This window comes from Falco punctatus, assembly GCF_963210335.1.
Source record: "Falco punctatus genome assembly, chromosome: 9".
Taxonomy (NCBI): domain Eukaryota; kingdom Metazoa; phylum Chordata; class Aves; order Falconiformes; family Falconidae; genus Falco; species Falco punctatus.
This window is the reverse complement of record NC_137589.1, coordinates 43667464-43688093: the sequence shown is the minus strand read 5'-3', so window position 1 is coordinate 43688093 and position 20630 is coordinate 43667464. Positions and strand designations below refer to the sequence as shown.

Below are 20630 nucleotides of genomic sequence, written 5' to 3'. Positions count from 1 at the left end.
TGTTTGAATAAGTACTTTTACTTCCAGTTTGGTTTTGAACTAATATATGGCGCTAATTTGGTAGTAAGAAGGGGAAGGCTGTGGTGAAATGATATATGATCCCTTTTCCCTCCCTCTCTTAGACTTACAGAAACATCTTTAACAGATGAGCTCTATGCATCTGCTGCTGTGAGAAAGTTCCTTTCAACTTGAATTTTTTTGTGTAATTCTTCCAAGGGCTCAAAGATAATTAAGCCACCTGACTCCCATTGAAAATGTTTTGGCAGCTCTAAGAGGATGTGAAGTGCTTCTGTGCTAATGCTGGCAACAACTTTAATATGTGTTAAAGGGCTTTGCTTCTTAACTAAAAATGAGTATTTGGAAGTAATGATCCTTGAGCTTTTAACATAAGAGGATTGAAAATCATAAAAAAAATCAGAGTTCAGGTATTTTCATGCTAGTTTTTAAAATTCTGTCATTAGATTTGTATAGTAATTAAAAATGCATTGGTATGTTGTGATTTCGAAATAATATTTGGCTCATATTTTGTAATTGCTGAGTCACACAATTTTCTTATTTCGAAAGAGTTTGGAAGAACCTACTAGTGTGGGGCTTATAGTCTGCAGCTTTACAGTTCATGTAGACTATTCATTGGAATTACTGTTGTACTTGTTCTGATCTGAGGTCAGAAGCAGTTTCGTAGGCCTTTACAAGGAATTTGGGTATTTGGGATATAACAAGTATTTTATATAATTTTAAAAATTAATTATATATTATAAAAATACAATAAATGCTCTCTAAATATATGATCTTTAAGTCTATAGATATGAAGGTACATTGGTATAAATGTAATTATTATATAAATATTATAGTTGATTCTGTTTAGAGAAAACAAAGTGGAGGAGGACATTATGGTACCAGGTTCTGTGCGATATACAGTGATTTAAATATCTGCATCGTTAGTCTCCAGATTGCTGTGTTGGAACACAGTAGACTGGAGAAAGGCAACAAGGGGTCATAGTCTGTATAAAATTACCATCCATATATCTATTATGACTGTTAACAAACCTTATTAAGTACCAGCTTATTGTTAAGAAGATAATGTAGTTGATACAAGTTCAGTTTTTTGCCTGGCTTTGTCTATCAGTCCTTGTAATAATTTTACCTAGAAGGTATTTTTTTCATAACTGCAGAGAATTTGAATTTTCTTTAAGGCCTCTGTCTTTTGGGGATTTCATGTATAAGCAACGAATCAACTGTTCAGCTTAACTTTCTGTAACTGCATAAATTATATGTATGTTTAGTTTTTACAACTTAGTGCTGTAATTTATGTGCTATCACCAGTCTCACTTGAAAAAACTGTTTGGATGGGACTAGCTTGTACAGTGGAACCTGCTTGGACATAGTTAGATAACCATGTGCAGTTTTATTTTAATTTTTTTTTAATAGTTCTGTTTGCCTGTCTTCTCTCCCTCTCTCACCTAGAAGGTTACCTGCCCGCTTGGGTGTAGGAAGTCTAGAGAGCAGTATATGCCTCTGCAGATTAATTCTTGTTTTGGTGCAGTTTGAGCTCGGAATCTTACTCAGTGTGGTATCTGTCCTCCAGTTATAGTTTCTGCTGGAGCGTTTTGGTTTGTTGAGTGTTTTATGTATTTATATTATGTTTAAATGGAATGGGAATTAAGGAAATAGATTGGAAAATACTTCTCCAAATCTGGCTGGTTTTGGTTTTTTTTTTCCATAACTTGAATTTTAGTTAATGCTGGCAACATATGGACTGTCTTGGAATTCTTGCCATTTGTCATGTTTGATGTTACACATAGTTGCTCATGTACTTCTTTATTTGTATTTGGATAACAGTAACAATGCCTTCCCCTGCACCCAGGCATTTGAATTTGAGCGTGAGGCCGAAGACATTGTCAGCGTTGGTGAGGAGTGGTGTCCCCGAGGCCCTCAGAGGCGAAGTGTGGCAGTTGCTGGCAGGGTGTCACAACAACGATCACCTGGTGGAGAAGTACCGAATTCTCATCACCAAGGTAGAATGCTTTTTGTCATCTTCCCCCCCCCCCCCCCCCCCCCCCCCCTATCTTAAAGAATGGATATACAGAGACTTCTGAGTGTGCATCCTCATGTTAAAGGTTCATGAGTGAATGTAGTGTATCAGCTGGCGAGAGTAGTTCAGTCCTCCCCCCGACAAAGAACGCTCTCAGCAGAGCTATTTGTGGCATTATCTGCTTGGAGTGCTTTCTTTTTAACAGTCCTACTTCTGTTTCACTGGGATGAGTTCTGAGTTAGTTTGTCAAAAGCGGGTATTCTATTAATTGCTTTCATAATTGACAGAGATTTAGGGAGCTGATTTCCTTTGCTTGTTTAGAGCAAAATTCAGCTTTCATTCAGGAAAGCCAATGTCTTAATATTTATGTGAAAAATCCAACATTAGCTGAAATTGCAGCCTTTTTTTCATAGAAAAAACCCATTTTGGACATTCTTGCGCTAGACAGCAGTTTTTTAATTTCTCATCTTGAATGCTGACCTCAGTAACGTAGGAAAAGAAAACAAAAATTCTCTATATAGACATCACTCAGTATTTCTCTTAAGTTCTAGAGTAACAAATGGGTCACAAAATGAAATGTCGCTTCCTTATCTAGAAAACCGATGTGTTAATTTGGATTTTACCACTATCTGTACAGATATGTCGTATTTTACGGCTTTAATCAAACTTGCAAGTGTAGAAGATCACTAATAGAAATCAATGATGCAACTTAAGTACAAATATAACAAATTAATTATTCACCAGTTTAAAGCAAAACTGAATCAGCCTTTGTATATCTATGTTCTGATGGCATGGATTAGCAAGGAGCAATTAAAGACCTTATTCTGAGGGCAGGAGAGCCCCTGAAGTTAAGCTTGGTTTCTCCTGAAATCATGCAGGAAGGATCCTATGTGATCTGAATGAATCACATTAGATTAGCTAAAAATGTTCTGCCATAAGTACTTTCACATACTTATTGAATATAGAAGAAACTTGATCTGAGTTCCTTAATATTAGTACATGCATTGTAGAGCTATAACTTGGATTTTATGGTGAATAAATCATACAAATAATGTGGAGGTTGAGTGCTCTGGCAAGGAGAGTATCACAGTTATTCTGTTGTGTTATTTTAATTACTTTGTGAGTAGTTGACAGCATCAGTTGTTTCTCTGTTTCAGTGTTTTGGTATCAGAATGGAAAAGATGATCTCTTTGTGGCACAGTTGGTGGCACTTACTGCTGCTGTCTTCGTAAGCTAGAAAGGAATAGTGTAACATTTCACTTAAATCTGTGAAACTTCCGCTCATTTACATTTGGCAGAGACAAAGGAAGTAACCTGGATCTAATGTGTTGGAAGCATCTCTGGAGTTCAAGTGAAAGGCAGAGTAGGCTGATCCCACACTGCATTCTGCAGCAAGGGGACTGGCTATACCTGCAGCGGTCACTCAGCCTGGAAATCAATTAAGAAATTAAACAATGAAAGAAAATGACTACTCCATGTCCATTTTCAGGCTCCACTGTAGTCATATAAGATCTGTAGTATACTACCAGCATGCTACAATAACCAGCTCAAGCAAATGAAAGTGAGGTCTCCTTTAATGTGGAAGTGCCTTATTAGACCGTTAGCAGTGGTCTAATAAGGCTGTTTGCCTTATTGTGACTGGAGTATGAAAATGGCTGTGACTGTTCCTGCACCGTGGGCAAAGGCTGGTGTATTGAGGGCAAAAGTGGTTCATGGTGGAACTGTGATTTCTTCAATCTGCAGGCAATGGAAGAAGTGTAAGGTTTCAGAAAAGGTTATCAGTGGCTGTGTGGAAGTACCAAAGATGAAAATAGGCAAAGAATGCAAAGATTGTTTGGGAGGCTGATGGGAACATGAATTCAAGATCCAGGAAGATAATGTTTGCAGATCCATTGTATATAGGATATGCTAACAGTGTAATAATGCTGGACTGCACTCAGACCTTAATTTTTTATTTTCATATTATTCGATCTGTTTTTAGATTATTTGATAATTTCAGAGTTCTAATGTGACAAATTCGTACTGCTCTTAAAATAGCAGCTCAGTTACAGTCAGTATGCTGTAGTGCAGGAGTGAACATGTGTGGGGGAAAAAGGGGTTAATTCTGTGAAGGTAGGGGTCCTTCATAATATGTTTCTTTGCCATCCTTGTAATGCTTCACCACATTTTGCAAGTCACTTCTGTGGCAAGCATGCACTTATTTACTTATTTACGTTACCACACATTGCAATAGTTTATCTGAGAATAACTGCTGTGGCATGGTGCAGAAGCGCAAGGTGTTGATGTAAAACCTTTGCTTTTCAGTGCGAGTGGGAGATGCGATAAGCCTGTTTGAGTACTCCTAATCCAGTGCCCCTTCTCTCTTCATGCTGACCTCTATTCCTGTAGCTGCGTCTGATTTCTGTCAAGTTTTGCATGACCCCATGCAGCAGCACAGTCCCAAATTAATAAGGATCTGTGTTGACAGCTGCTTCAAAAGCTTCTGGCCTCTTCCAGGGATTCCCCCCCCTCCCCTTGTGCACAGGGTGCTGGATGCAAGCGCCCCGGTAGTTTGTCTAGTGTTTGCTTTCCTGTGAGGTTCTGGCTCCTGATGCTTAGTGAATCTGTGGGGTTTTGCTTTCTTTTGCGAGTTAAGTGGTACAAGGATAGTTTTTTGTTTACTGTTGATATGTGGCTACTGAATGAGTGAAAAGGAAATGTCTTCTGTTGTGTTCTACCAGTGAAGGCTGGGTCTAGGTCTCTTCTTGAATCGGACTTGTACATGGCGTTGAAACTGCACCTTGAGGTGTGCTTGTTGCATCCCAGTAATTGTGACAGTATTTATTAATTATTTGCACCTTATTTCTTCGATAAACACTAGCTGGATTTTTGTACTCTGTGCTTTTGTTATTGCGGTAGTGCCTAACTTTCACTATTGTGATGCTTCCACAAATTACTTTTGAGAATTTGCGCACCATCTGTGTGCAGTAATAAAGCTTTTAGCGACTCCAGATTGCCGTGCCTTGTGGTGGGGAGTGTGGCTGAAAGCCAGCCCAGTGAATTAAGGTCATGTCCCTACTGGGGACAGAAAGCAAACTGTAGGTAAAACTATCTGGACAATCCTTTTGAGAGGCATCTGTTCCTGGTAGGACTTTGGCAATCACGGCTACGGCTGTTAATCTTTGGGCTTGCAGCCACTGAAAGGTAGGAAGAGAGACATGGGCACTCACTCTGGGTGTTAATGGACACTGCAGGAAATCTGCTTCACATTTTTGACAGTTGTAGGTGGATGGAAAGTATTGTTAAGTGAGCCACATAGGTTAAAAAACCAAACACCCCACCCCCCCAAAAAAATCAAAAACCTCATACAAAGCAAAATAGACAGTAGCCACTTTTCAGGCAAGGTTTTTAAAAAGGATTAATACAACTACTGAATCTCTTAGATCAGTGGTGATCTCTCGGTGGAGAAGTACTCAGTAATACCAAAATTTTAAGAACCTGACATTTACAATATTTAGGAGAAAAGAAAAGCTTTTGGATATAGGTCTGTGTGGGAGGAAATAATGTTGAAAGGAAAAAACCCATGAACTGTTGTGCCAGATAAATACGCTATATTAAGAAAATTACAACGTGAGAGGGACATCTTGTGGCACAAATAAAGTTTAAAAAAAACCAGTGGCAGGAGGAGTATCCTGGAATGTTACCCTGGGGTCACCATTTCTGGTAAAATTCTAAGGCCTGATAAGAGATTAAGTTGTTCCAGTTTTTCTTACAGCAGGACTCTTGCTACCCACTTTCTCATCTTCCTGCTTTTTTGTCTCCATGAGCAGAGGATTACAGTACATAGAAGTTCTACCAAATATACTCACCTGTCTTGGTGCAAATGATAATAGTTTTTAATGAAGAAATAGATGAAAATGTCACTACCATTATTTGACTGAATGTGTTGCTTCTTCAGTGGCATAAAATGTAACAGTGCTTTAGCTGTGGGTGGTTAACTTACTTTCCACTTGTATCACATTTCCATATGTTCATATAAATTAAGAAGAATATTTAATTTTTGGGAGTAGAAAGGGCCATGATTGTGTGTAATGAACTGAAATTAAACCTGACATACATCTGTGAATCACTGTATAAAAAGTATGACATAGCCTTGCTATCAGTGTGCCCGAACATCTAGATCCCTGGTTTGATTAGTTTTGATCACGTGATGATACAAGTTTAATTATCTTTTACAAGCATTTTCCCAAGAGTTCTTGTTGTAACTTTGAATGACTTCTTGAATACCTTTTAACAGTCATGAGTGAGGTTGTATTGTATCACTGTGTAGAGTAGGAGACGTCTCTGCGACACAGAAATATTTTCCTTCTCTCGCAGACCTGGGCTACCCGAAGCACACATGTGCACACGTTCTCCTGTTTCTTAGAGGTGGTTCTCCTGGGCAGGCTGGCTGTGCTATAACCAGCCAGCTGGGGTGGCTGGCAGGTGTATCTTGGCCCTGGTACCTTCCAGTTGCAATTTACACCTTTTGTTGGCCGCTTCAACTTGGTGCAGGGGTGCTTGAGAGAATTAACTTTGCAATATTGCTGGTTAGGGCTTGGGTGTTTTAAGCAAGCGGGAGTAAGTTTGCCTGAACTTTGAACAGAGTTATCACTCAGCTTTGGAGAAACAATAGGATGTCAGTTAAAGATAAAAACCATCTCTGTTCTACAGAAATATCTGTCAGCTATGGGAGTTTAAGCTTGTACTTCTAATAGAAATCTAAACATTGAGGAGTTTTTGATTTGGTGATGCATCTTCTGTTGTGAAATTTCAGTGACCAGATGTTGTTTTGGTCAGTCTCAGGATTTCCAGCGCTACCTTGTTTTTATATATCTGAGATATATTTAAAGTTCCATGTATGTTGTTTTCTTAAGGATGTTATAATGTATCTATTCATGCCTAAGGATCCAGAAATACTATTTGAATCAATTGGTATGTAAATAATTCTCTGCTTTGGAAAGATAGGAGATCATTTCTCCAGCAGTAATTCAATCATAGCTTGTTTTTTGTATAACCACAATACCCTTGCCTAAATTTAATTCAAAGTTTATGTTTCCTAGCTACAGTTCTAGTACTTCAGTTGCCATGAGTAGAAACTCCATCAAACTGTAACAAAAATGAAGGGTAATAGTAAAGGGATCTTTTCTGGGGTAAAGTTAGGGCAGAAGGAACAAGTCTTTGTTTTCAGGCTTTTGCACAAGACTGACTAAAAATCTGCCAAGTCATGCTGTTGTCCAGCACAGATTTTTGACCAACACAAGTGTCTTGTGAAATGTTTTTTCCTACTTACAGGTCAGCTAAAATCCTGAGCGTTGTGGCATGATTACTTTGAGGTCTGTCCCTTTGGCTGCAATTAATTTTCCATTAGGTATTCCATGGAATGACAAACGTTTAGCTCAGGTTAACCAGAGCCTTGGCTTTGCTGGTGTTGGTTGAACTCAGTGGCCTGAACGCTGGTGAGGGTGCCAGCTGCACGCTGTCATTTTTGACAAAAGGGCTTGAATTGCTGAAGTCTTTTGCTGGTGCGATCAGTTCAAAGCCCAGGTCCAGTGGTGATGGGCTGGTCCAAAGCAGTGGCCGTGGAGCAGCCTGCTATCCAGGTGGGAGAATGAGCTTCCATGTACCACAGGAACGTATTTTCCAGAATGTCGAGTGGGTAAAACATTCCTGACCAAGAACGAGGTATCAGTATCCTGTTACAGCATCTTCTCCGTGTACACATGGACGTGGCGTTACGGGTTAAATCTGTACGATGGGGTGTGTGTGGCGTGGGTACGGGTTCGGGGGGTTCAAGGGCTGCCTTGTGACTCTTGTGCGTCTCGGGGTGTTACAGGGTTTCCGGTGTGTCTCGGTGGCGGCTGGTGGGGGGAGCCGTGCCTTTGCCGTGTGTGTGCGCACCGGTGCGGGGGGGTGCTACCCTGCCCGGGGGGCTGCGGGGGGAGCCGTGCCTTTGCCATGTGCGGGGCTTGCTGCCCTGCCAGCAGCTGGGGGGCTGGGGGGAGCCGTGATTTTGCCATGTGTGCGCACCGGTGCGGGGGTGCTGCCCTGTGCGGAGCTCTCAGCTTTGCTCCGGGTTTCAGGTGCCTCCCGACAGCAGCCCGGCGGCCGGGGAAGGCGCCCCTGTTCGGGGCGGATGCTCCCCGGACGGGCTGGGGCGGCACCGCGTTACATTGCGGCGCAGCGCGGGGTCTGCGCGTCGCTGCCCAGCCGGGCCGTGAGGTGGGGGCCGTCCGCCGCCGGGGGGGGGGGGGGGGGGGCGCCCGTCGGGATCCGCCGCTTCCCCGGGGGCTGCGGGGCCGCGCCGGGTGCGGCGCCCACCGGCCGGGCGCGGCCGCTGCGCCTCCGCCGCGGGAGCCCGGGCTCCTGCTCGGGGGCGGCCCGGGGGGCTGCGGCCTCGCTCCCCGCGGGTCCCCGCCGGCGCCGCGCCCTCCGCCGCTGCCCGCCTCCCTCCCCTTCCTCCCGCCGTCCCCTCCCCCCGGCTCCGCATCGCCGCGGCCGGAGCACGCGCTGCCGGCGCCCCGGGGATGCCGCCGGGCTTTTGTTCCCCTGCGGCAGGTAGGGCCGGGGCGGCGGGGGGCAGCGGGCCGGGCCGGGCCGGGCGGGGGGCGGTGGCGGGGGCTGGGGCGGCGGGCGGGCCGGGAGCGGCAGCGAACAAAAGCGTCGTGCAAAATGGAGCCAGGCGAGAAGGGCTGGACCCCGCCGCGCATCCCCGCCGCCTGGCTGGCCGGGGCCCGGGCCCGGGGGGGGGCGCTGCGCGGCCCCGGGGGGCGGCGGGGAGGGAGGGAGGGGGTGGCGGGGCCGGCGGGTCTGTAAAGCGCTTTCCCCTTCTCTTCTGCCAGCCGCGGGGAGGACGCGCGTCCTGGCTCGGCGGAGGTGCCCCTCCCCCCCGCGCAGCCCCCCAGCCCCGCCGGGCGGGCCGGTGAGGCCGGGACCCCCCCCCGTGCCGGGGCGCCCAGCGGTGCCGCAGACAATGCGCGGCGGGAGCAGCCCCGGGGACCCGCGCGCCGCCGCCGCCACCGCTGCGCGCCCGCAGCAGCCGCAATGACAGCAGCCGCCTGGGGTGGCTGCGGGCAGCGGGCGGGAGCATGAAGTGAAGAGACCGCTGCAGTGCTCAAGATGAACTCCTCTCTGGTTGGCAACCAGAGTGGCCGGCCGTTCTGCCTCCTGGCCGTCAGCTATCTGGAGACCATCAATTTCTGCCTCCTGGAAGTGGTCATTATTGTGTTCCTCATGGTGCTGATTATTTCTGGCAACATTATCGTGATCTTTGTCTTTCACTGTGCACCTCTGCTGAACCACCACACCACCAGCTACTTCATCCAGACTATGGCGTATGCTGACCTCCTGGTGGGCGTGAGCTGTCTGGTGCCTTCTTTGTCTCTGCTGCACTATCCTATTGTTTTAAGTGAGTCCTTGGTTTGCCAAATCTTTGGGTATGTGGTATCGGTGCTGAAGAGCGTCTCCATGGCCTCTTTGGCGTGCATCAGTATTGACAGGTACATTGCCATCACAAAGCCACTGACCTACAACACGCTGGTTACCCCGTGGAGGCTTCGGATCTGCATACTGATCATCTGGCTCTACTCCTGCCTGGTCTTCTTACCCTCCTTCCGCTGGGGAAAGCCTGGATACCACGGGGATGTGTTTCAGTGGTGTGCCAATTCCTGGAACACCGATCCCTACTTTACCCTCTTCATTGTGGTGATGCTCTACGCCCCAGCTGCGTTCATCGTCTGCTTCACTTACTTCAACATCTTCCGCATCTGCCAGCAGCACACCAAGGAGATCAACGAGAGGCGAGTGCGCTTCAGCTCTCAGGATGGGGAGGCTGGGGAGGCACAGCCCTGCCCGGACAAGCGCTACGCCATGGTTCTTTTCCGCATCACCAGTGTCTTCTATATCCTCTGGTTGCCCTACATTATCTATTTCCTGCTGGAGAGCTCCAATGTCTATAGTAACCGCATTGCATCCTTCTTGACCACTTGGCTTGCCATTAGCAACAGTTTCTGCAACTGTGTCATTTACAGTCTCTCCAACAGTGTCTTTCAGAAGGGGCTTAAGCGTCTCTCGGGGGCTATCTGCGCCTCTTGCGCTAGGCAGAGGGTAGCTAAGGACTCCTCTACCTCTAGGAGCAAAAGATCTTCCAACGGATGTCATGTTTAAAGACGCCTATCAGCTGGACTGGGAAGTGCAGGGACAATTCCGTGAATTACAAAATAAGTTAAATATGATTTTAAGATGTCCAGATTTGCAAAAAGGTTTCTGAGAAATGCTGCTGACATAGAAGAATCAGGAGCACATATCATTGTGGTTGCGCTTTGAAAAATTATTGCTGTGGAGGAGGCTGTGGAGTTTCACCTCCATATTCATTTTTAAGAATAAAGCTGTATCTTGACACTTACCTCTCCAGCTGGTGTGACTGAATGGAGTGGGTGTCTGAGAGCTTCGGCAAAATGTAGTCTTTCTTACAGCTTTACTAGGTTCTTTCGAGATTCGTGCTTCACATGTAAATGATAGATCTGAAGTGGAAATGTCACAGTATATGGTATATTACAGGGATTTTTTTAATACATGCCAAAGTATATTGACACAGTGTTCCAGCATCGTAACAGAAGGGGCCAAACAATTTGTTTTTCAGTGCTACCTAGACAGGACTTCTAGAACTGTAGTGAACGATGTGAACGTCTTAGTGTGAACTTAGAGTCTTATTGAGCCATGAGTGCAGCGATGTGACTCGGAACGGTTGTAGACTTACGAGGACTGGTCTGGCTTCTGTGCCCCGTTGCTCTGGTGGGATGCGTGTGTGCGATCAGAGTACGGCATCTTCATATTCCTGTTTGTTGTGAAGTAAGAAGAAAAACTTGGATCAGATCAAATTTAGCAGTTTAAATAAAATGTGTTTTAGTAAGCTAAGAGAAAAGACATGTTGCTTTGTGATACCAGAGTTGTGGCAGCCACTTGAGGATGATGCCAACATGTGAAAATTATTCGCAAACCAGTGGAGAAATGCCACAGTTTTCTATGTGGAAATTTTCTCAAGAACAACTTTAAAAATAACATGTCCCTTTTTTTTTTTTTTTTTTTTTTTTAATCTAAATTCTTCTGATATTTTACATACTAGAACTTAAGGGGAAAGGAAAGAAAACAATTGTCTTCTAAACAGCTAAGGGAACTATGCTGTAAATTTAACTGTAGTATTTGAGTTATTCATAAGTGCACAGAGCTAAATCAGAGAAACTTTTCTTTAGCCTTTGTGGGATTAAAGATAGTTCGAATATAGCAGGAGCTAAATCCTGTTGGCAAACGCATATCTAACTGGTCAAACAAAGTCAGTATGTGAGAAACAAAATCTCATTGACCACAGCTTTTTCAAGCTCGCTTAGATTAAATGTTTTTGAGTACTGTAATGCTGTTAAGAAGGCAGTGTGGCCCTCAAATTGATTAGTTTTTCCTGAAGGATATCCTTTCCTTTTGACTGATGCCATATTGGGAAATGAAAGTGAACCAGGTATTCCTGTAATAACAGATTACAGTCTGTATCAGTTTATCTCCCCCTGCTCCTGGTGAGGGCTGTGTCCCCACCACAGCCGCTCGGGGAGTGGGGTATACACCGTGGCTGTCCACAGTTGGCTTCCTTCGTTGTGCTTCCAGGCTGCTGGGAGCCTGGGGAATTCTGTGAGCTCATGTGTTACAGTTGGTGTGTGGCATAGTGGGAATGAAAAAATATTCGGGAAAAGTAGTTTGATTTATTTTTGTTTTTGTTTTAGAGTTGGGGTAATTCTCTTTGCCGAAGGGGAGAGTATATTTTCATTAAATGGTTTCACGCCTACTGTTGTTATAGATCAAGATCATCTTTTTTATTATTATTGTTATTATTTTTTTTATTATTGCACACTGTCCCTCCCCCAAGCACACACATACCCTCCTGCCGGGAGCCCCAGCCTCTTGTCTGCCAGGCTTTGCCACCGAGGGTGACGGTTTGTGTCTCTGTGCTGTCACATGAGGCGATTGCTGCAGCCTGTCCTGCTCGCTGCCCACCCGCATTTATGCCAGTACAGCCTTGTGGGGCTGCCGTGGAGGAGAGAGAAGAAAAGCGAGAGCAGCAGGATGCAGCGCTCCTGGCATGACTGGCCCTTGCCCGCACTCATTGCCGACAGACATGAGTTCCTCTGATGGGTATGGATGTGCCTGGCCCTGGGGAGGATGGGGCGGACCCCCACTGCTGCGGCCCCATTTTTGTTTTAAACCTGTTGCAAAGCGCATTGAAGGCATGTTTTGGTTTGCTTTCAACGTCTTCTATCCATAGTCCAAACCTCTCAAGGCAAACTTCCTCCTTAGTTCATCTGAAATTCTAGGAACAAAGGTTGTCTGAACCCCGATGCCTTCACAACGATGTTTCTTGTTGTCTTTTGTAGTAAGACGGTGGCTGGAGCAGGCATGGGCGGCGGAGGTGGTTTACCCTGCAAAGCTGCTGCGCCTGACGTCTGAGGCACAGCCAGCTCTGGGGGGAACGGGTGTAAGAGCGTCGTGAGTCATTTATAAGTATAATAAGCTCTTAGCACATCAGCTGGCTAATTGTTCTCAAGGGTTTTGTAGGTATTACGGCAAAGGTGGGCTTTGGGGAACAATTTAAGGGCTTTAGTCACTAATATCAAAGTGTGTGTGTATGGGATTTTTGGAACAGCCTCTCAGGTAAACTCCCAATAGCTTTTCTCTGACTCTTCACCTTATCTAACATTTCCAAGTCTTTGAAGTGATGCAATCTATCATTGAAATAGTATTTGATTAAATTTAATAGAAGAAAAGAATCTGCTAGGGCCTAAACCCCTAAAAATGGCAGTTTCAGGTTTAAGTGGAAGCTGGAGAGCAAAGATTGTTGCTTTTTTTCTTCTTTTCATAGCATGAATAGAGGGTTTAACTAGGAGCATTGTATGCTAGTTTTTGAGAATATGGAGAATTTTAAAAAGTGGTAAGGGGTCTGAATCATGGCATAGAGATTTAACTCGAAGTGAAGCAGTTGCTACTTCAGCTGTAAGTCTAGAATTGTACTTGAAGTGTAGTAGTCATTACAGATGCAGATGCATGCTGTTGTTGCTTTGCAGCTAAGATTCAGTGATAACATTCCGAACAGCCAGGCTTTTGTTCAGTTGCCTTACTCATCTCAAAGTCTTTATCAGCTCAGATGATTTCTGTGAGAGGTGAATATCAGAATCTGGGAGCCTCCAAAAGATGAAGGCAGAGAGGAGCTGCAGCCAGTTGGTGCATTCAGGTTTCATCCAGTGTTTATACAGACACTTTTAAGTGTTGCCTCAGTAATGTAGTTTGTGTCAAATATTTCTCTTTTTGTCTGTGTTAATTTATTATTTTTTTAAAAGAAGTAAATTACTCTTTTTTCCTCTAAGTTAATTTAATGTTGATCTAGGTTTGTATTTGATTAGATGTTTTAAATATTCATAAGTTTGAGTCTGTTGTCTTCAGTGAAATGGCACGGGGGTGCATCTTGTTCATGGTGCCAGCTGCGGAAGAAGTGATTTTGAGAGGTATTACCTTGTTTGCTCAGCAGATCGTTTAGCATCCTCTGTCATGTAGTTCACATGAGGCACAGGAGTCCTCTTCATGACAATCTGTGCTATGAATTGTTAGGCAGAAAACTTCCCAGTTGGATCACTTTCATTATTGTACATACGAAACTACTCCTTTTTTGGCTATATTTGTACCCAAGTGTGCCTAGTGCTTTAGAAATCGGTATCAAGAGCACAGATAAATGCCACACTGAGGAGAGTACAGAAATCAAATTGCATCTTCATAAAAATTGTGTGTTGTGATATGATTAAATGAACTAATTTTGAAGTTCCATGTCACGCTATACTTGTTTTTAATTATTTTTTTTTAAATTGGGATTATCTGCCTCACTTTCAAATTAAGCTGCTAGAAGGTTCAGTTTGCAGGATGCAATTCAGTGGCTTTTTTTTTTTTTTAGTACCATGGAAAGGATTTCTATACGCACAACTTCTCAGAAGGTGATAATTTACTTCATTTAGAGCTCTTTATTATTATTTTTTAAGTTTACTGGAAGTTTAGGTTATGATTATATTGTAATTTTCCAAAGACTTGGAGAAAACCTGTGAAATAATATTTTTTTATAATCTTTAATCAAGTGACAGTATTTTTTAACTCAACAGATATCTTTTGTGTGAAACAAAAGTGTTGCTGTTACCTACTATTAGTTTTTTTTAATTAAATGTTACTAGTTTCTACAGTCTTTGTTTGCTCTTAGGGGTTTTGTACTTGTTTTTTAAGAACTCAGAAATTTGATTCTGCTAGTTGGAATTCTGACCTGGCTCAGTGTCAGAGTGCCAGGGGGCGGTCTTGAATATTTGTCACAAATCTTTGACAAGAAGGAAGTGGTACAAAGTACCGAGACACAGAGCATCGCAAGGTAGCACGAGGTTGTGCCAAGAGTCTTTCTTACAGCCAACTCGAATGAGAATTGCCAAATTTGAGTTTTGCATGGCATCTCTATGGCGTGGTTCCTTTCCTGCTCATGTAAAGGTTTTACCTGTAAGAAGTCCTAAATTTCAGTAGTTTGTTGCTTCTGATAAAGACACTTCCAAGGCCTGTATGTGATGTGAGATGGACGCGTTCAGTATACAACTTCAATAGGCAGATTTTTTGATATTTATTGTGGTGTTGCCAACTGCTGTGATGATAATGGATGCACTGAACCTTCATGAGTCGGGAAGTCTGAAACGTTTCAGTCTGATCTGACTCCATGTCAGGGTTTGAAGGTGACAGAACTTCTCATTCGGGTCAGTGCTTTAAAAAACGTATTTCTTAGGAACTAATACCTGAGCATAGGAGCCTACCTTTAGAGGTCTACCTTCTAGACATTACAAACAAAAGGCCTGGTTAAAATTTTTCCTATTACTTGATTCATCTGTTGCAGGTAATTTTAATTTACTAAGAGGAGGTGGAAGTTTTGGAGGGCTTTTGCTCTTGTTTTAACACATTTTTGGCTCTGGGTACTTGAAGCACCTGCTAAAACATTTGCCTGACCTGGCCCTTATTTCGTTTAGTTTAGAAACCTTTTCCTTCCCTTCTATGACTTTGCAGAATATGATGATTCGTTCTTTTGTGGTGTCATTCAAGATAAACTTGGATTTTACCTCACTACCAACATGTCTGAAGTTGGCAAAGCACATGTTTGTAACTGATACTCTGCTGAGATCTGAGAGGTGTAAAAGACTCTGTAGTTTTTATACTTAAGTGGAGGAAGAGTAGATGTCTTCCTTTATGCAATTGAAGGAATGGACACTTTGCAAATGCTGGGCTTGTTCTGTTGAGGCTTCCAGGAGGGGAGAGGCTGGGACATAACGACGGTGGAGAAATGCCCAAGCCAAGCCAGTTTGTTCTCCCCCTGAAGCTGTGCTTCTTTCCTCCTGTCTCAGCCCACCTGGTCCTTTCAGTCTTTGCTCTGCTCTTCTCTTGCTCTTCCTATTGCTGAATTCAGAGCTCTTGTGAGCATGGTTAACATAGGGCTGTTTTTATCTTTCATAGTCTTTATACTATGAACACTGTTGTTTGTATGTGGCTGTGGTCTCAGGTCAGTATATTAGATGTGTTAGTCACTTTGGGACCCCTAAGACTTCGGAATCATGTGAGCTTGAAGTACATTTGGCTGAGGTTGGGTTGGACCTTGGTATGAGCTGCAGGTGGTCAGGCTGTTGGGCCGTTTAGGTTTTATAGACTGTCTCCATGAAAGTAAACAGCCCCTCCTTTAGGATGACGGGAGAATCCCCCATCATGAAAAAACCCTATTTTGCACTTGGAGTGTTCTCCTGACTTCTGGAGGCTGATGTCTTAAAGCTTCTCGGTTGTAAATCCCTTATTGCCTGTGCATTGCAGAGGTACTGCTTTGAAAGACATTTTCTGCAGATAAGCACAGGCAGAAAATTCGATGCTAAAATTATGTATGTAAAATTTTTATGGAAGAGGATAGCTCTTCAACATTAAAATTGAGTATGTGTAAAACCAGATACAGTTGTATTTAGAGAAAGAAACTGAAAGTTGTGGCCAGTGGAAACAAACAAAGGAAACCGGCTGGACAGCTGTGCCTGCATTGGTGGTCGGATGGAAATTGCAGTTCTGTCAAAACAATGGAGTATTTAATTTGGGTCATAGTCTTTACATTTTTTTTTAAGCGATGGAGTTTAACCTTCTAGCTTTTGCTTTGCTGCACTCTGAAGGCAGTTGGGCTGCGCCTCGGGCTCCCACACCTGCAGCAATTGGATTCCCTTCAGACCCGGAGCAGCAATCCAGCCCCTCCATTTCAGTTCAGGTAAAATGGGATGATACCAGTCTGCGTCATGGTTGACCATCTGAGGTGTTCTAGCAACAGGGAAACAATCTGATGTGATATGGTTGCTGTAGTCATCTTTTCAGATTATTTTTTCCCATGAGACGGTGTTTTCTGGACAGGTGAGGTGTTCTGCCTGGGCAGGCAGCTGGTGGCTCCACTCTGCGCTGGCTGCTGCCACTTGGCAGGTCTTATTCCCATTGCAGAGTTAAAACAAGCCATGGTCTGTGTCTGTTGCAAATACATTTAGTGGTGGTGGCAAACAGGAGTGTTTGCGGAGCTCGCCCATAGCATATTTGCATCTCTTGAGCTTTCGCAGTTAATGAAAACAGAAATGTAAGTTGCGTTCCTGTATCCTGATCCAGGGTGTTTGGTTACAGCCTCTGATGTACTTTAGCCATCTGCCCAGTCAGAACCAATTCTTTAGCTAGAGAATATGGAAACCGAGGGACAGAAGTTGTTGAAGTCATCTCTGTTGTGCCCCGACGCTGTTGCGGGGACGTTGGATTGCAGGGTTGATAGAGGGGCAGGCTCTGCGCCGGGGGGAGACCAGCGGCCAGGTCACTGCGGGGCTGTTACCTGTGCGCTGGCTGGTAACTGGTAGCTTCATTTGCTGAGGAGTTTTTAGAAATGCTGGATGGGTGCACGTTGTCTTAGGTTGTATTTGGAATCTGAGTTTTGACAGCAAAACGTGTGCTGAAGTTGGCAGTCGCCGCGTTGCAGAGGGATGCTGTGCCGGGGCAGCTCCTTCGCATGCTGGGAGGAGGGAAGGGCGTCCCAACTTTCTGTTCCGACTTCTTTCTTTTTATGAATTTGTGAGATGAGGATAGCAATTTTGTAATTCAAAGCTTTGGCTTCTCTCTGCTGGTCGTTACTGGAGATCCTTTAATTACAAAGTTCAATAAATTCAAGTAGCTCCTTGTAAAGATGAACTCAAATCTTGCTGTGCATATGTGAATCATTCGTGAGTGCTACGAAGGTCACGTGATACAAGCAATCAAATGCTTAATAAACCAAGTCATTACTTTACGGTAAATTGAAAAAAGTTCTTTTGGGATTTCAACTGTAAATGAGTCCTTGAAAATCAATAATTAGATTAGTAAAGGATGACATTTTAATATGCTGGCAGGAATATAGAGGGATTTGTCAGGGGAAGCAAAAACAGACTTTGCACTAAAGTGGCTTAGGTATATTTATAGTGCTAGTGATTTTGTGTGTGTGAAATCTTTGGACTATTTTAATAATTATATTAAGTAAGGCTTTGAGCTTTAGCTAACTCAAGTTGCTTGTTTTATGAAGTTACATTAGTACCACACTGTGAAGTATTTTTAAATATTAGCATTACTGAGTATTGAAAGTATTTCATAAAAACATTTTTTTAAAATGTTTTCTGTAGATGCTGTCAAAGAAATTGATGTTTAGTGTACAAAGAAATAAAACCCTGAGGGCTGTAAGGTACCTGTATGTTTCTGATCACCTCGGTTTTTGAGGGGTTAGGTATTTCTTGAGGTTAAATTGTCATTAAAACCTACTAAAAATAATGGTGCAGTTAATCCTTTCAGATCACAGGAAGCAGCATTACCTCCAGACATGCTTTTGAACTGTCTGAAAGGATTTGCAATCACGTATATTGTCTTCACAGACTTAACGTCTTTAGAAATGCTGTAGAGCACAGTGTTTTGCGAGTTCCTATACTGATAAATTTCTCTCCGTGTGTAATCTTTGAAACTAGTTTCTATTGTAACTCTAGCATGTAAACACTAGATTCAGTTTTGTATTCCTCTAATGAATGCAACAGGATGGAAACGAGTTTGCAGTTGCTAATGATGAGCTTTTTTACTGTTCTTAATACTCGTGGGTATGTCTTTTTCTTCAGGGATTTCAAAATTGTATTAGTACCTTTTTTTAATTGTTGTTTTTTCACATGCTGTTTACAATTAAACTGCAAGCATGGGAGGCTCTGCGTGCATGTGGCTTTTAGGTTGCTTTGCTGAATGAAGTAACAGTGGAGCAACCTTACTTTAAAGGATGCTCGCTTTCCCTTGTGTCCCACTTGTCTCCCTGTGCCCTCATGGTAACTAGGACAGCAGAAGCCACTGGTGAGATGGTTTCAGTGTGTTCTGTGGTGATTTGACATTTGTCAAAGGGTCGTTATGAGGAGTTTCGTTTGGGAGACAGTCCAGCTCCTTACACAAGTAGTATTACAACTGGTAGTTTTTTCCCTGAGTGTCAGTGTAAAGACCAAGAATAGACAAAATCACAGGTAAGAATGTGTGTGCGTGTGTTTGTAAGAACTTTGTGCACCTTTTAATGCTGGACATTTTTTCATATTAAAAGATGAGAAATACGTGCGAGTGTGAAACCCCTGCTGTGAAGAACTACAGAAAAAAAATCCACCAAAGCAGATTAGAAAAGCAAACAGGTGAATCAGAGGCAATCCGATCCTTTGGGGTCTAATGCTGTGTGTAATTCTGACACAACGGGGAGTATCGGGGTGCCAGCCTGTGCTCCTCGCCGTCCCTTGTCTCTGCCTGGGTTTGCTCTGTTTTGTTCTGCAAGGGGAGGGGGCGATGGTGCAGGGGGGTGTTTGTGATGTGCAGGGCAGCTGAGGGAGAGTTATTGTTGTGGCTCCAGAACTATGTACTTTGTGCCAACTCAGAATTGCTGTTAAAATACAGGGCAGAGGAGTACTTCTACCCCATTGTTTTAATAGATACTTCTGTAGCTGATTTTTCAGCTAAGACTAATAATAAGAAAAACTACGGTTGAGCCAAAAATGACAAATGTTACTGAGTTAAAATAATACTTGCATATTTTTAAATATTAAATGGAACTAGATAAATCGGAAGCATGTAAATATCTGATTCTAAATCTTTGCATAATTATTTCCAAGAGGTAATTTTTGCTATGAGTTATTAAGACTCAAAGAAATGTATTATTCCCTTTGATCTGTACCCCAAGCTGTGTCACACATCTCTTGGCTTGTTTCCTTTTTGCTGTAGGTGTACATACATATATATGTGTACTATGTGACTGTACAGTTACTGCCATGTTAAAGTGCTTGTTTTGAAATACATATATGTATTTTACATATGTATGTGGCTATGTGTGTGTATATATGGATTTTAAAACAAGCAGTTTCATAGGGCAGTAATTGTACAGTTACAGAGCTTTAGGGCTTTGTACGGTATGTAATTTTAAGAATGTCAATGTGGTTCTTAGCAAGTTTTATAAACACTTTTCTGAATCTGTTATCAGCACTTGCCATCCTAAGAGAAATTGCACATTTTTCAGTGATTGTTCCACTGGTTACATTTTTGTCTGCCATTTGTTCTGGATTGATGTAATCTTGATACTACTAAAATTTCAAGGGCTGTTGACGCATTTCACATAGCCTAGGTTTGCCTGTTCTCCAAATATATGGATCATGCATCAACAGTACTAAGTAGCCTTACTGTTTTGCCTAAAAGCCTAGCTAATTTATTTAATATTCTCTCTTTAAAGAGAGGTCTCTGGAAGGGGTAGCGTATTTTAAGATGCTCCTTCTCTTTAAAGGGAAACTCAGAATTGAATAGCAGTACTTGTTGATCAGTGATATTATTGTAGCCAAAGGATGCATGGGTGGTTTAATAGGAAGTTTTTGCTTCAAGTTTCTTGATGAAATGTAGTGTTCTACAGAGCTGTGTGAAGAGTGTAGTTTTTTATTCTGAAATGCACTTGTACACTTTATTTGAAAGGTCTGAATGGATCATAAATACATTTAAGAAATAAATGATACGTCACATGTTTTCACGTCTTGTCTCAGATGACTTTTATGTAACTGTGGCGATAAAGGTGTGTTCGTTAGGGGCTGGGTGGGGTTTTTTAGCCTCTTATCTTCTTTGCTCTAAATAGTCTGGTTTGTACGTAATTGCCAAGAGCAGGAAAACCTTCCAGCATGCGTTGTGTGTTTATACTTTATCCATACATGATGTAGGGCACTGTAGGCAAAGTCCTCTCTATAATTTTCCTGTGGGAAACTTGAGCCCTAAAAGGAAACGAACACAGCGAAAGGGCTGGATATCACAAGGGATTCACTTTTATTTTTAGAATTGCATTATATTGCCATATTTGGACTGCAAGTGTGCTGTATCAATGCACTATTGTATCACATTGCAGCTGTCTAACCGTTCCAAATTTGTCTAAATTATTCAGGATTTTTCCACAAATACGTTTATTTGT

The 20630-nt window shown here is 43.0% G+C and overlaps 2 protein-coding genes across 2 annotated transcripts in view; both read left to right on the top strand.

Annotated features, from left to right (window-relative positions):
* RABGAP1 (RAB GTPase activating protein 1) overlaps nt 1-20630 on the top strand; it is a 74181-nt gene that overhangs the window by 29226 nt on the left and 24325 nt on the right. Inside the window, exon 13 of the mRNA XM_080402475.1 lies at nt 1865-2015. Coding sequence (XP_080258601.1) covers nt 1865-2015 — 151 coding nt within the window. The remainder of the gene's footprint in view (nt 1-1864; nt 2016-20630) is intronic.
* Nucleotides 2030-20201, top strand: GPR21 (G protein-coupled receptor 21). The gene has a single exon (XM_080402508.1). The coding sequence runs from the start codon at nt 9170-9172 to the stop codon at nt 10214-10216; it is 1047 nt and encodes a 348-aa protein (XP_080258634.1). The 5' UTR covers nt 2030-9169; the 3' UTR covers nt 10217-20201.

Excerpts from the sequence above, each read along its gene's own strand:
- GPR21 (XM_080402508.1), top strand. The coding sequence starts at position 9,170 with ATGAACTCCTCTCTGGTTGGCAACCAGAGTGGCCGGCCGTTCTGCCTC.